Here is a 16126-nt window from a genome sequence, read left to right as displayed (position 1 = left end):
GCCAGATTAATAGTGGTTTGCTGTGGTTTAATATGAATTGAAATCACATTGATCTTTAGTTTGGTTGTAATTTCAACATTGTTTCAATATGTATTTTAATTGAAATACAATTGAAATTCCGCTGGTCTATAGTTAATAAATCAACATTGTTTCAATATTAACTGACGGTGCAAACTGATGTTAAATCAACATCGAAATCCGACATTGATTCAATGATTTAACGTTGACAATGCAATGTTGATTCTACCAGAGCCCGTCTATGGAGAGCCTCCCCACTCTCTATTAATCCCATACAAACCGAATTTGGCTGCAGTTCACCAGAGTTCACCTAGATGGCGATCGCGGGCGAGTCCAAAATGCATGGGGTCCTACATGGCTACATTTATTGTTTTCACCTATTTAACAACTGAAACCCTCAGATTTTATTTTATTTTATTTTATCCGGGAGTCATGTCCTTTCTTTTTCTTACAGGTTGGGTTGTTGTTGCCCATAACACGCTAGCATTGAGGCTATGCTATGCTATGATCATGCTAATGAATGACGTCATTGACACGTTTGAAAGGCTTTTTAGAACAATTAAGTGACTTTAAAAAATGTAATACTCAACCAAGTGTATTGTCTTTGCCTCCCCTTTCGAATACAATATTCAAATTACTTGAAAAAAATTATATCCCGAGAAAAGTGGATTTTGAGGGGTACAGCTCCATAGACCTACATTCATTCTGGACTCGCCCGCGAGCGCCCCTAGATGCAGTACCACACCGGAAGCGTTCCGATAGTGAAGGTTCTCCCCTTATTAGACATTCTCTGATTCTACATAGTTTCAATGCCCGTCTGCTATCTGGGTAAAGGACTATTATTCCCTCTAGTAGCTTTGAGCTGACTCATTAATAAAACGAAAATCCACGTCCACGATAGCCTGGCTAGCGCCACCACTTCTCAATGAGACGTGGTCTGGGAACCAAACGTTCATTTTCTCGTATTTGAAAAAAATGCCCAGATCCGTTTATTGGGTGCCACGGATGTCTATCAAATGCGTCTGTGCATAGCTCATCATCGTCTTGCTTTCCCCCCTGTTCTGTGATTGGTTCCCTATCTCAGGCGAAAATTTGCTCCATGGTCTCCAGGCTGCCTTAGCAGCGTGAATCAAATCGCGCGCAAGGCAGCATGGGAACACCCAGGCTACGTCCACGATATGTCTCTTTACACTTATTTGTTACCGTTTCGTCGTGGCTTTTGCTGAGAAACAAATAGTTTGCAACACACGCTGAACTTGAATCAAACATTTTTTAGAACACAGCTGATCAGCCGTCTGCTTTCACTTTTGAATGAAGTTCCAATGCAAGAAGTGACCGGACTACTTGCGGAGTGATATGAAAAACTTAAATCAGCAGCACAAAACCCGTTGCCATTGACAGCGGTAATTACATGAAAATATTTTACCGTAGAACATTGGGAAATCCTATTCAAGTCAATGAAGCGTTCTACTAGCATTGTGAAGAGCCGTATAATAAAGTATTACAGTGATGTACCGTATTTACAGTAATTTACAGTATTTGCACCATGATGAGGTATGCACATGGTTGAAGGCATGTCTACCTCAGAGAGTTTGGTATGTAATTGAGTTCAGATGGGTAATCTGTGGCATAGAGATAGTGGGCTGGTAGAATGTGGTATTGTGGGTTTAACTTTTGTGGGACTTTATTACTTTACCAAACAAAACCTGCTTTTATTTGGAAATGTTTTTAGCGGAGGACTGCTTGTGCTCTAGCCCATACAAGTGACCTTTGAAAGTTGCTAGCAACTAGCAGTTCAGGCCTAAACTCTGTCAGTAACTTAGTAAGGCGTCCGTTCTCGATCTTCTCAGGTAGGCCAACAATTTTGATACTCTGACGCCTGGAGTGAGGTTTAAAGTCAATCACTTTAGAGCAGAGTGCTTCATTCTTCGTCCGCATTTTTATGCATGCTTGTTCAACACATGAGAGGCAGCATCTTCAAGTCATATGCCTCTCGAGTCGCTTGGGTGAATGCTAGAGTTGCCTCTAACATGTCGAATCAGTCAGTCGTCACTTTGCTCATACACTGTAATGCCAAAAGGATATCTGTTAACTCTATATCAGTCTTGTTGCCGGACTATGTTGCTGCTGAGGCCTGCTCTGCTAGCTCTCAAGGCAGTTGAACTTCAACCTTGATTGGCCCTTTCTCCAACTGCTGGATAAAAAGAAGAGAAAGCCGATTCATCTAGTGGATATCAAAGGAATGACCAAAAACTATGACCAAAGAGCATGGCTAGCAGCTCAGGAGAAACACATCTACAGTACTCCATCTGGTGCTCACTAGCATGTTTTCGATGTTTTGGCAGCACAATCTTCAGTTTGCATTGCATGAATAACCAGAGCTAGATAATTAGTCTCAAAGGACAGTACAGGCATATTCTTGATTAGTTTGTCAAGTCTTATGTGAATGTGCAGAGGTCTCCATATGTGCTCAACTGCTAAGCAGATTGTGTGTGTATGCAGTATGTGTGTATATGTAATATACAGTTGTGAAAGATTCAAAGCTACAGTACAACATGATTGAAAAGCAGGACATTTATATTTATGTCCTTCAAGGTTTTCAAGAAACCTTTGTACCACTTTTTTTATCTGTTTTCCTTGACTCTTTGAACACAGCATTTCCTATATGTACAAGGCCGGTTTAAGCCAATCTGTGGTCCTGGACAATGTCTTGGAAGGAGCCCTTACTGTAGCCGACACACGGACACACGTTTGCACAGATTGATACTACACAGCAGCGCATTCCACGGAAGTTCCAGGCAACAGAACGATTCTTGTAATTACACTATTAAACTAGCTTATTATAATCTGCCCGCTTCAAGCCTTGATGAAAAAAATCATATTGTTTATTAACATATAATCTAACCACCAAAACAATACTGAAGTGCAAAAACGGGTCTCAACAATATATAACAAAAAATCAAATAAAACTCAACAGCCAGAGAATAGCACATTTCCACACATACGCCAAAACTCAACAAGAAAGGCAGACAGACACACCACACGGAGACAGTACACCATTTTCAGAATGCAGAAAACATACTTAAAAAGAACTATTTTAAATGCTTTTCTATTGACGGAGGCTATACTCGTGCATAAATAATATCTGACTCGCCAGTGATCAGAGGGCCCTTTTCCCGCTCTTCCTAAAGGCAAAGTCATCATTGAGGTTTTCAAAATCCAGCTGTCGCAGCAGGTCATGCTTAACTGACATCAAAGTCAAATTGCTCAGTCTGTCCTCAGCTACTGATGTCCTCAGTCTATGTTTTATAATCACCAACTTTGAAAATGATCTTTCGCCGATGGCACTACTTTATGGACAACATAAAGTAGCCTATATGTCCTCAGTGCTATGTCAACATTGGAAAAACACTTTGGAGGTGCCTCTAAAACAATACAGTAAAAAAACTGTATTAGTTCATATCTGGAAAATCATATAGATCCTTGTTATACTTCCTATGCAATTTGAGACAATTAACATCAGTCATGATGCTTATAATCCATAATACATTAATTTGGGTGCCTTCTTTAGTAGCTCTGAAGCTCTCTCTTGTTTTTGAGTCTTGAGTTTTCTTTTTTGCGCCCCACTTTCATGTTTCCTATGACTGGACATTTTCGCAGGTTACTTTGTCTGTGTTTGACAAATTTTCGTTGTTACGTTGTTATAACTCACTTGACTCAAGACAGCAACAATTCTCTGCCTATAATGTTAGCCCACTGAGTTAGTATGACTCATGTACATAAGCATATAGATAGAAACAATCAGAATTATAATATATTTATCACAATAATATCATATTATGAGGGTATGATGCTGTATATGTATGGTCTATTAGTGAAACATTTCTTATTTTTTGTAATTTTTTATAAATGCCCATAGAAAACCAAGGCGGCCTCCTAGTTTTTTTTAAATGCTGGCTTCCCTAGATTTTATCATACATTGTGTTGTATGGTTTGTATACATGCTTTATCCACTCTTTCAGGTGCCTATGGCGGTAATGACCAAAAGACCTGGCAGCCCTACCCTGGATGAGTAATATACTCCTGTCAGAGCAGTGGGACTTTTCTCAGGGTGCAGACATGGAACTCTATATTGCTTAGCCCGTCCTTGTTTCTAATGGCATTTTTCTGTTCCTTTTGCCCATTGGTGTAATAACTGTCCTTGTGGATTATGGTTGCAGTGACAGCTTTAAGATATTTAAAAAAAATAAGAGAAGTTGTGTTCCGCAATCAACACAAAGGTTTTGATTGTGCGAGATGTCAGAAGAGAGATTGATGAGGGTAAATAGCGTGCTCTGTCACCTGCCCTGTTCCTTTGCCACGACTGGTGGGCAAGGTCGGTTTCCTCCGGGGACCTAAAGACTGCTTACGCTTACGGTCAAATTATCAGTGATGTTGCTGATGTTGCTGTGGGACTGTCGGCCAGTTGAGAGTGCCGGGGGGGAGCCAGACATGTCAACACAAACATGTGCTTTATCCATCATTTCTGTGGTGTGCGTAAAACAGTAAATCCGCTTAGGGACGGGCCAGTGTGTGTTTCAGTTTTGCTATAGTATTCGGAAGAAAAATCTGGTCCTTGAAGCAATTTGTTTAATTGGACTTACTGTGCACATGCATATGTTCCTGCTCAGCGGAATGCCATAACAACAGTCAGATCTTGACTAAGATTTGTCTTGAGGTTTTATTGTATTATATTAATGTTTTCCTAAGGAAACAATGGTGCAGTGGAAGCAACAAAGGCTCAGAATAAGAAGGAAAACATATATAATATGTGATACAATACCCACAGTATAAATATGTGCAGCATATATAAATTACTCTTGTAATACAGATTTTAAAGTGTGCAAAGTCACAAATGTAGCTTGTCAGATATTTTTCTACGGTCCAGTGGTCCTACAATACAGTGTTTGAATCCTATTGCTTATAGACATGGCTGGTTTGAAAGAATTACCATGGAAATTGCCAGACTAATGTTGAACAACCATGAAATGAGAGGGTGAGGCAAGGTTTCCTCTTTCGTATTAAATAGGTGTCATTGCTGCAGGCTAACTAAATGCTTCCAAGCACCACTACAAGTTCTAAATCAGCGATGCCTGCCAAGTTGCTGTGTATCATCAATGGCTTCAGTGGTTGAGCTGCAGCATGGTCTTGTTTTTACCTCCTCCTTGCTATGTTCGGGGCACCAGAGTGTATCTGCACATTTGACAAGGCTTCGCTATAATTCTGATCAACTCTGAGAAGAAATGATTGATGATCGACGCAGTAGATGCTGGCTGGTGTATGAACAATCACAGCACAGGCCTATTTGTTCTTACCTTTCGGTACAGGAGGCTCGCTGTGCATTAAGAGCCACTCTCCATCAAGAATGTAACTATGGAGCTAGCAAAGCTGAGGCTGTTGGCTTCGTGTCAGGGGAGGTGGTATTTCTGGTCGCGCTGCTGTGCCACTGTCACAGAGCCCTTGGAGCTCACGTGCGGGGCGGTCACATGTGAAGCGCCCGCATTCCCTCACACACAGTATTATCTCGGCACAGCCCGGGGAGCACGGCCTCCTGCTGATAAATGCAGATTAGCCAGGTATCTAGGATCGCGCCCCTCCACATGGAGATCTGCGACGTGAGAGCACCCGAATGTTCTTTTTCACACATCTCAGTGCGCGTGTGTGTTTTGTCTTGCCGTGAACATAATACTGTAGCCTTATACATGTCTTGGACCAGATAAATAGCACACGTACCAGTTCAGAGGTCAAATTTCTTAGTGTTTGTAGATTTTACTCTATGATTAAGCTTATGTTGCAGACAGAGACATATGTGGTATTGCTCATAGGAACAAAAATGGGTCCATTATGTAACACCCAATACCTTTAGCTATCTAAATGTCACTCGCGGGTATTTTATAAGGAAATAAATCATACAGTCTGGAGCGACACATTGTGTGTGTAAAGGCGCACTGGGAAATTATATTAGACAGTAAGATCCCACATATGTTCCTCGTGCCCATCCTAGAAGATTTAAAAAAAGCAATCAACCCCCGTGAGTGGGTTGTATTTAATTTTTATGGCATGAATGTTTCCCCCATGGGTCGTTAATTGCTGTGCAGATTGTTGCACAGCTTCTCTGCAAGTGGATTGTGAGTGGTGTGGGGCCCTCCCAGCTGGTGGAAAAGAGCTGTTATTGCATTTAGGATGGGGTGGATGGGTTGAGGGGGGGGGGGGGGGTGTTTCTGCCAGTATTTCAAATAGAGGAGGATCATTGGTTGCGTGGGAATTATATTTCTACATACTTTGTGAATCAGATGCATTTCATTAAGGTTAAAATGCTTTGACTTTCCCCCTAGCCTTGGGACAGGTTCTTCTTAACTCTGACAAAATATGACAGGAAATTGATTCAAATTATAATAGAATTGCCCCCGAAAAGGAGAGACACATATTCACTTTCCTGTGAATAGTAGCCATGGATCATAGCAATGATGATGATTAGAATTTATCTTTTAAAACTGTGTGACTAGAATAGCTAGATCTCCCCCAAAACAGCACAGAGGAAAAGGAATCATTAGCTCCCATGCCTATTTCCAATTTATTCTTTCTAACTGACTGACAGATTGTCATTACCTTTGAATGGAAAGTCAACCTGGTCGATCGGCAAAGATAGTGAATAACAATGAGCGGAAATATACTCAAGCTGTGCTGTCTAATTAAAACTAGACCTGCAGCTAAATGAAATCTAGGATTGCTTTTTTTTTTGTGTCTGTGAAAAAGCACCGGTTTCCGGAAGGCACTCAATTGCAGCCAGATTATTACCTCACATAAATGAAGAACTGCAGGAAATGCATAATGAGGCAGAATCATAATTAGATCGATAAAAAAACAAATTGCAGTATTAACGAGTGAAGTGCACTTGCCTGGCCATCAAAATGAACAACTCACCTTCACGCTTCAACCTGCCACTCAGACACTGTATGTGCAGCTGCACTGTGCTAGTTGTGTGGGCTGTGACACATTTCAGCACGGGGCTCCAACACACAGCCTCAAGGCACAGAAGGCTGACAATGTTAGCAAGGAGGCTAAAACCTATTGGTGCTTGCGTCAGTTGTTAGGCCTTCTTTTTAGGCGTCTGGGAAGGGGTGAGAGTGGGTGGTCGGCACAGCTCTGTATTTGTTGTGCTCTGTTACACAGACAGTCCTTCCTGATGGGTAAACAAACTCGGCAATGACACACTTGTTCGTTGCGGAAACGTCTGAGACGAGACTCCCCTCTGCCTGTGACCTAATAATCGAGTACGCTCAGTAGGACATGCCAGGCAGGAGGCGTGTGGTCTCAGTCTTGAGTGTCTCGTCACCGGAGCAAGCTGTCAGCAGTGGTGACGCACTTAGTCCGAGTCCCCAGTCAACAGATGGCAAGAGATAATAGGAATTCACAGAGCCCTGCAGGGGCCAGGGATACTACTTTGGGCGGCCAGCATGCACTGACGCAGTTCTGAATGAAATACTACAGAGTAAAATGAAAGAACTTTAAATGAGGGACCTGATTGGTTTCTTATTTTATTTACCTTAGCAGGTAGATACACCTTTCGTACATGAAATTACAACCAAAGAAAGCAAGAGATATTCTTAGGACATTCATTTGCTAATGATGAGATGTAGTTCCTCTTAATGCTTGATCAGTGTGAGTAGTGTTCCTAATTAGCTAAAAAATGGGATTTCCAGTACAGTGAGGAAGAGTTACACGCTATGGATTTAACTGGCAGAATGGGTCTGCAGCTACTTTTGACTACTCACTGGACACAGAGGGTAATGAAACCAATGCATTAAGCATCTAAATATTAGGAGCTTTGTTGGCATTTTGTTGGGAAATGGCTTAATTTTGCTCCCACAGAAGGCTCACTTGGGTTCCATCAGTCTAAATAAGACAGTGGGTGGAAAAAGCGCAGCCGTTAATAAAAAAAAATAATAATAAAAAAACAGTCTCTCACTGGAAGCTCTGGTTGGTGTTACAATTTTATTTAGTGGCTTAGTGAACACAAGAGCACATCCTTGAATGTGGAATCTAAGTTGTGAGTGATATACCTCTCCCAATATTTTTCTTTTTCGGATAAACATGATTTCTTTCAGCACCACCAGTGCATTTATGAACGATTATAATTGTTGTGAAGGATATGTGTTCAATTGGATATCTATCTCCTCTGCCTCAAATAAGCTTCAACATTTGCTTTACGTGAGGAGATAACTGACCTGGATAGGCTTTGCCAAGCTAGATCAGCATGACAATCATATTGTTTGTCAGGGCTGTTGACAGTGTGATACTGGTGATATAATTTAATCACCTATACATATTTGTACATCACAACAATAGAAAGTACAGTAATGGTAGAATAAGTTAAAAGATAAAAAATGTAAATAGAAGACAAGATAACAACCTTCAAACTGCAGTGATACATCCTTGAACAAATCTCACAGTGAATGAAGCCTTGCTCTCTGCAGGAAGACTGCAGTCCTCTGCATTGAAAGTGCTCTCTTACTGTATATGTTGGCCATGGCAGTAAACATTGTTGGTCCATAAGCGCCCAAAGCATTTGAGATTCAATCCAAAATATTGCATTGTTGAGCTCGGGGGATTTCGACTGTTTATCTGACGGCAATGTCAAAATGGCCAAAAAGCCCTCCTACCCATAAACAATGCTCTCCTCTGCAACGATATTGAATGTGCTCTAAGGGAGCTATCTATCCGTCCGAAAACTGTGGAAAGTTCCTACTACAACAGCCAGTAACCTTTCAGCTGCCTTTCGGAATCGCTCAATACTCGTGATGACACCACATTATTTGAGCTTCTGATTTTCTATTCAGTGGCACACTATGACACATTTCTCTGACAGTGGTGTCCTCATTAAAGTAAACTAAAGGAACTTCTAAAAAATGTAACCTTACATTAATATTAAAGTTGTTGAAGTATAATTTTATTGTATTGTACACCTGCAATATCTCATTGCAGCCTCAGTAAAACAGACACTACCGGCACATATGTTTTGGGACTGTCCAATGTATCCACAGATACAAACTTTTAGCAATTTTAGATAGTCTTATTCCATTGCATAGCTTTCCTAGAGTGTATGACTGCTAAGATCAACAAGGCAAAGGCAACCACTGTAAACCTCTGGATAAATATATTGCCACTGCCTTTAAAGAGCTTCTTTGAAGATGATGTAGTCAATATGAGTTTGTTATTAGTTAAGTGTGTTGTGTTGTTCTGTTTTCTATTCTTCTTATTTTTTTTCCACTCTCATCATACACTCTGTGTATGATGTGTTTTTATTGCATAATAATAATAAAAAAGCATAATCTCAAAAGTTGTCGATATATTATATGTGAACAGAATGTAGAACGTTTAACATGACTTGTCATGCAGGCATGTGGAAAAACCCTTTAGCATTCTGAGGGACAATGAAATGGTGGTTTGTGTCTGTGAAGCCAGTTTGTCCATTCCCTCCACACTGCCCCCAATCAATGGATCCCCGTGAGAAGAGAAAGCCATCGTTATGATAATGCACTCAAGTGTGCATGATTAGAAATTAAATGCTGATTAGGTCCTCTGCAGGCTGTTCTTGGAAGTTTCACTCGCTGGTGGGTATACTGTGAACTCACCATGACAAATTAGAGAGAGGGGGACAGATAGATAGAGAGAAAGAGAAAGGAAGGGGGAGATAGAGAGAGGGTAGTAGAGAAAGGGAGAGAGAGAATTTTTGTTGTTCTCAGTCAAGAGAGAGTCTCCATTTTCATGTAAATAAATGCAGTTATGATAGAGAATAGCATAAAGAGGAAACGTAGCAGCAAAAGTGAAGGAAAGCATCTCATTACTACACCACTGCAAACACAAATGATTGTAATTCCCTGTCTCCAGAACAAAGACACAGAAAACATGAACACACACACACACACACACACACAAACACACGCACACACGTACGTGCACACATATACACACACACACACAGAGAGAGAGAGGGTGCGATTGTTCACGCAGTAAAATGCAAAAGCTCAGTCAAGAGGTCAGGTCAGAGAACTTCACTCCCAAGTCACCCCGCTATGACCACTGACCAGGCCACTCTCTCTGAACCATTTGTTACCTCGCTGTGCCACCCCCCCCCCCCCCCCCCCCCCCTCTCTCCTCTCTCCAAGCCCTTTCCCCCCTCCCAGCCTATTACTTTCAGGACTCTATTGGCACTTTGTTTTGTGATCCATGGTGTTGCCCCAGGCAGCCGTGGACCGAACCAGAGGGTATTATTTGGACATTGATTGCGCCGCGCTTCGCCTTTGTGCAGGAGCTGGAGAGACAGGCCTTCATTAGCATGCAATTTGCTCCGTGGCATTTTGGCAGGAAGACAAAACAATTCTCTTGAAATGTTTCAGAGGGTATTAGAAAGCTTTGCTGCATTTTTTCCCCCGTTTTTGTTTTTTTTTCCATATCAGATGCCTCGGCCATGGCCAATGCTTCTCCAGGCAATGACTAAAAAACTGAATATTCAGAGTGTGTATGAATTTGATGGCTTTGCTGAATACATTTCTGTTGCTGTTACTGGTTCATTATATGCACTTTATGTTTCAAAATATATTCAGTAGTAACTGAGCATGTTTATTTTACTGAATAGTTAGGTTGTGTAATATTTGTTAACAAAAATGGGAAATATTTTTCTCATATTTTTCAGTGTTCTCAAAGCATACCTTCCTTTGAGACAAACCACTTCAGCACCACTGGGACACTCTGTCTGACTTTACCCTCTGTGATGCAACCATCACAAAAAGCTTCATGGGATAGGAAAGGAACAAGCAATGAACTAATACACACACACACACACACACACACACACACACACACACACACACACACACACACACACACACACACACGCACACACACATAGGTAAAAATGTTATTTTGAAATGTCATCAACTGTTTCAATTCTTACCAGTTTCACTACTGGAAGTTGTTGCATGGCCTCTGCTGTCTTATTGGCAGTGCCATAAATTGTCCAGACACTCCTTGAATTGAAAATCTGCCCCCATGTGCCTCCTCAAAGGATTTCCGTAATACCAGGCATTCCTCATGCCCTGAATTATTACACCTGCACAATTTTAATCTTCTGCCCAGACATCCATAAAATGTGGGGGGAAATATAGTGGTGTGGGATTAGGTTGGGTTTAAAGAAAATCACCTTCCTTGTTAAATGGTCACATTCTGTTGGACCTGACCCTGCGAGAGAGGCTGTTGAGCTGTGATACATTTCAGGGTTGAAAATTAGGTCTTAGTGTTAAATTTTTGCAGACATCATTGCTAAATAAAATAGCATTGCTATGGAAATACCTCATCTGTGAACTTGGTTGTGACAATTATTTCTCATTCGGCAATGGGAAATTAAAGGCAATGTTCTGTAAAGCTCATTGAAAGAAATGGTTGGATGCTCTCATTCTGTCCCTAATCTAAAATCTAATCTCTGTAACCTTATATTGCAGGAGGAGTGTGCATCGCCCAGTCTGTGAAGATTCCTCGGGAGCCCAAACCGGGAGAGTTTGATAAAATCATAAACAGACTCAGGGACAACCCAAATGCTCGGGTGGTCGTTTTATTTGCAAGTGAGGATGATATTAGGTAAGAGAAGTATTTTTGCTTTTGAATTAGACTGTGATAATAATCTTAACTCATTTTTATTGCGGACTGGAGTTTAAATCCCACTTTTTTTTATGGAACTACGAAATTGCACCATAAAAAGATACAAGTTAGATACAAGATGCAAGATTCAATAGTGTTTTCTGGAAGAATATCCACAGCATTAAAGCATCACCTCATTGTTTTAGCGTCTTGTTGTTTTTGTACTCAACATTTGCAAAGTTTCAGCTACATGTATCTTATAATCTCAAAATTGGTGAATCAAATATCCAGTGATTTCAGTTTTGTTTTAAGGACCTCTGTGCTCCTGAAGCTCATTATTGATGAGCTTGGATTGTTTATGGCCTGGCCAGCGCCACTGTGTTTGTTTCCATTTTACAGAGCCAGGATTATGTACAAACACCAGTGAATATCTGTGAGCAGCAATTAGTTGAATTTTCCAAAAAGTGTATTGGACTAGAAATCAGATTCATAGGAACTTTTGGTCCCACTTTGTTTTGATAGTAGGAGAAGGTGCCAACCAGGATGCTGGTGCTGCCTTTGAGGTTAGTGTTCAGTGATGGCCCTGGTTGGTCAAATTAGGGATTTGTTGACTCGTGGCAGTTGACTCATGTTGTTTGTTGTCTAGTGGCAAATAATTGAGCGTTCAGGTAAGTTTACTGCCAAATGTTTGAATATTTATGAAATGCCTACCCACTTAGTAAAAACACAGGATATCAAAATAATGTAATTAAACTGTTTTATTTTCTTTATAAACAACTTCTTACCTTGTACAGGGGCACCAGGAAGGCTTACACGTCAATCTGATGTCTGATGGAATAGACAATAATTACTATTCCAAATTGGACTAGATCATTCATTATTTACATAAAGCAACCATCATGCTATTAATTAATATACTTGGACACATCATTTTGGCAGTATTTTCCTTGTTTAAGAAATGGCCAAACATTTATTTAAGTAAGTCTCAAAAGTGCCAGCTGTTGTTTTTAGCGCAAACGGTATGTGCCAGCCGTTTCATTTCATAACATACACTAAATCACCATATTGGTCTAATGGCAGTGTTGAGAAACACATGGAAGGCATTTTGCAAGATGCAGGACTTAGGCTGACTCATCTCCCAAGTGTTTCAGCACATTCAGCATCCAAATGAAGTTCATTTGGACCTAATCATTTTATTGGCAGCCTCGCTGAAGCATGGGCAGTGTTTTTGCAACAAGTAACACATGTAAGGTAGTGCCAAAAACATACTTTTATATAGTTACCATAGGAGAATATTGTGCCAATGTGAAGTCATGCCAATCAGCCTCATGGGCATTAATCTCCATTTCGCATAGACAGTTACACATACACAGTCAGCATACACATTGTTATTCGATTAATATAGAAACAGGTAAATCGTCATATGGGTGCACTTGAAAACTGTGGATAGGCCTACACATTTGTGTTACCTTTATCATAGTGTAACCAAATTGGGATTAAGATTAGTATTAGGGTAATTTCCAAAGTCGTATTACTCACTGATGCTAAAAATTGTACCCTATTCACCTGTAGTGTCTCGCCTTAATCAAATTATGTGACATGATTTTGTTACATAGGGATGTCCTATGATATACCCACCAGCTATATCCCCCACAATTGTGCCAGTATTTACAATTGTAATAAATGTTTCACTGACTTCAGGTTTGGATAACATCCCTGCTCCAAAAGCCTTCACTCAATTCAAATTAAGAGTTATCGGCTGGCCTTGTTACTTCCTGTCTTATCAAAGGCTGTCAAAAGGGCGTTTTTCCAAGACTCTCACAGTTCCTCTTACAGAATGACCTTGTTGATCTAAATCATCCAGGCTTTAATCGTAAGAGGCCACTCCACTGAGACAGCCCTGTTGTCTGTGACAGAAACCCTGAGGACAGCTAGACCTGCAGCTCAGTCTTCACTTATCTTGCAGAATCAGCAGCCTTTGAGGTGGTAAACCACTGCGTCCTACTATCTGTTTGCCCTGATATGGGGAAATTCAGGCAAAATACATGCTTGGTTTGAATCCTGCATCACTGTCTTCACTCTATTCTTTCAATGTAGCATAGCCAGGACATGTCCACACCCCATCGCCACTCTACAGGGGTTCCCCAAGGCCTGGTGCTGGGTTCCCTTTTCTTTGAAATATACACCACTTCCATGGGTCTGATTATCTGCTTGTATGGCTACTCATACAGTATGTAACTGTTATGCCGACAATATCCAATTATACTTGTTATTCCCACCAGAATATCCCACACTTTCGGTATGGATCTCAGATTGCCTCAGACATACAGTATGCACGTTTATGAAGAAACACCACCCTCAGTTAAACCTCTGTAAAAAAATCCCAGCCAATCAATCTATCCATTACAATGTCAACATAAAAATCACCTCTTCATTACTCATCCTAACCAAGAATGCAAGTCTATCTTTCACCTCAACTCCTACACTGCCCTTCTACTGGGTGTCTGCTGTGAAACCCTTACAGATGGTCCAGATGGCGTATGTGGCTTTCTATCAACCCAAAAGGGCATGCCACTCTGCAGTTCATTGACCTCTACTTCACAACCTGTGATCCACTTGAACTCAATCTCACAGTCTTTGGCCACTGTGTTTCTCCAGGGAACATTGGCTGGTATTGCCATCCCTGCACAAAAGACATTTACTGACACTTACTATCCGCTAATTGACATGATCTTGCACTTAATCTTATTGAATAGATTTACAACGCAATGCTGACTCCATGGTCTTATAGCGAAGTTTGTTTCTCACTTGCAAAAGGATAAAAGGCTAGCTGTATAAATGTTAATGTTGAAAATGTTCATTCACTCCTTCCATCAAATGACTCTTCAAATGGATAATAGAATTATTGTAGGCAAGTGTTTTTTTTTCTGCATTCTACTTTACTTGTCTTCTTCATTACAAAGGGCAACTGATAACAAAACCAAATTAAACTATAGCTCTTGAGAAAGTGGAATTAATACCAACAGGTGGCCACAACTTTCACCTCTTGGGGGGTGCAAAATTTCATCAGGCAAACCCGTAATTAATATGCATTTATTAAATTTGGCGAAGAGGTAAAGCATTTTTTATTCAATAATTATTCTCAGAACAGAGTAGTTGGTCAGGGTACGGAAACGAGCTGGGCAGCAGAGTAAATCAAGACAACAGTGTTTACACCGTGACTTGCAAAAGTGAGCCTATGGTCAAATTGAACTGGTTGGACTGTGTAGGGCCCCACATGTGTTTGGAAGGACAGGTAAATAAGAGTAGGTGAGGTAACCAGGCCTCCATCTGGCCACTGGACACCAGGGTCACCTCTCTCTCTCTCTCTCTCTCTCTCTGTGCGTGTGTGTGTGTGTGTGTGTGTGTGTGTGTGTGTGTGCTTAAGTGTTTATGTGTGTGCACTTTATTTTTTCCTGTCTGCTGGTCAGTCTGTGTGGGAGCAGGAGGGGTAATGAGATGCGGGAACTCTTGGAGCAGCGGGGGGACTTTGCCCGGTTATAATCTGTCTCTCTTCCTCGCCCTGCTGCTGCTGCTGATGCCTCTTCATTAGTACTTCCGTTCACACACACGCACACTTAGACGCACACAGACTCTCTCTCTCTTGCTCTCTCTCTCTTTTTTTTCTCTCTGTCAGTCTTTCACACACACACACAAGCCCCCCTCGCATAGACACACACATACTGTACACACACACAAACCCTCCCTTACAGTCTACCCTCCCTCTCTCCCACACAGACACACACACACACACACACACACGCACGCACACACGCACGCACGCACGCACGCACGCACACACACACACACACACACACACACACACACACACTCAAAGGCCTCAGGGCAGCGTGCACCTGTTGAAGCCCTAGCAGTGAAGCGTCACAGTCCATCACAGATGGCTGGTGTCAAGGCCCGCTTAGAGGAAATCCTGCAGCTCATGCTGGAATGTCTGGCTTCCCAGAAGGGAATCGATTTTGTTGTGATGCTGGCTCAAAAGCCGAAATTTTGGCACAATGGAGAATGTCCGACCTTGTGACCTGCAAAAATTTTCCTCAGAAAGGTGTTTGGAACCTCTCCCTGTCCTTGAACAAAAAAGGTGACAGTGAACCACCTGGACAATAGAGGCATTAAATGAGTTTTCCCTTTTCATTTTTCTTTTCTTTTTTTTTTCCTTTTTTCTTTTACTCTCCGCAGACGACTCCTGCAAACGGCCAAGAATGCTAGTGGACCCGGTCACTTTATTTGGATAGGGTCTGACAGCTGGGGGTCAAAGATATCCCCGGTGTTACATCAGGAAGAGATGGCGGAGGGAGCCATCACCATTCTGCCCAAGCGTCAGCCCATCAAAGGTAGTCATCACACATCGATCTCCTACTCTCACAATATGTGA

At 41.4% G+C, this 16126-nt stretch overlaps 1 protein-coding gene across 2 annotated transcripts in view; it reads left to right on the top strand.

Annotated features, from left to right (window-relative positions):
- LOC121714100 (metabotropic glutamate receptor 4-like) overlaps positions 1-16126 on the top strand; it is a 181413-nt gene that overhangs the window by 128506 nt on the left and 36781 nt on the right. For both annotated transcript variants that reach the window (XM_042099279.1, XM_042099278.1), the window contains 2 exons: positions 11559-11694; positions 15931-16085. In XM_042099279.1, coding sequence (XP_041955213.1) covers positions 11559-11694; positions 15931-16085 — 291 coding nt within the window. The remainder of the gene's footprint in view (positions 1-11558; positions 11695-15930; positions 16086-16126) is intronic.

Source organism: Alosa sapidissima, chromosome 7 (assembly GCF_018492685.1).
Source record: "Alosa sapidissima isolate fAloSap1 chromosome 7, fAloSap1.pri, whole genome shotgun sequence".
NCBI classification, from domain to species: Eukaryota; Metazoa; Chordata; class Actinopteri; order Clupeiformes; family Clupeidae; genus Alosa; species Alosa sapidissima.
Note: the sequence above shows the minus strand (reverse complement) of the source record. Positions and strands in the feature narration are given on the sequence as shown.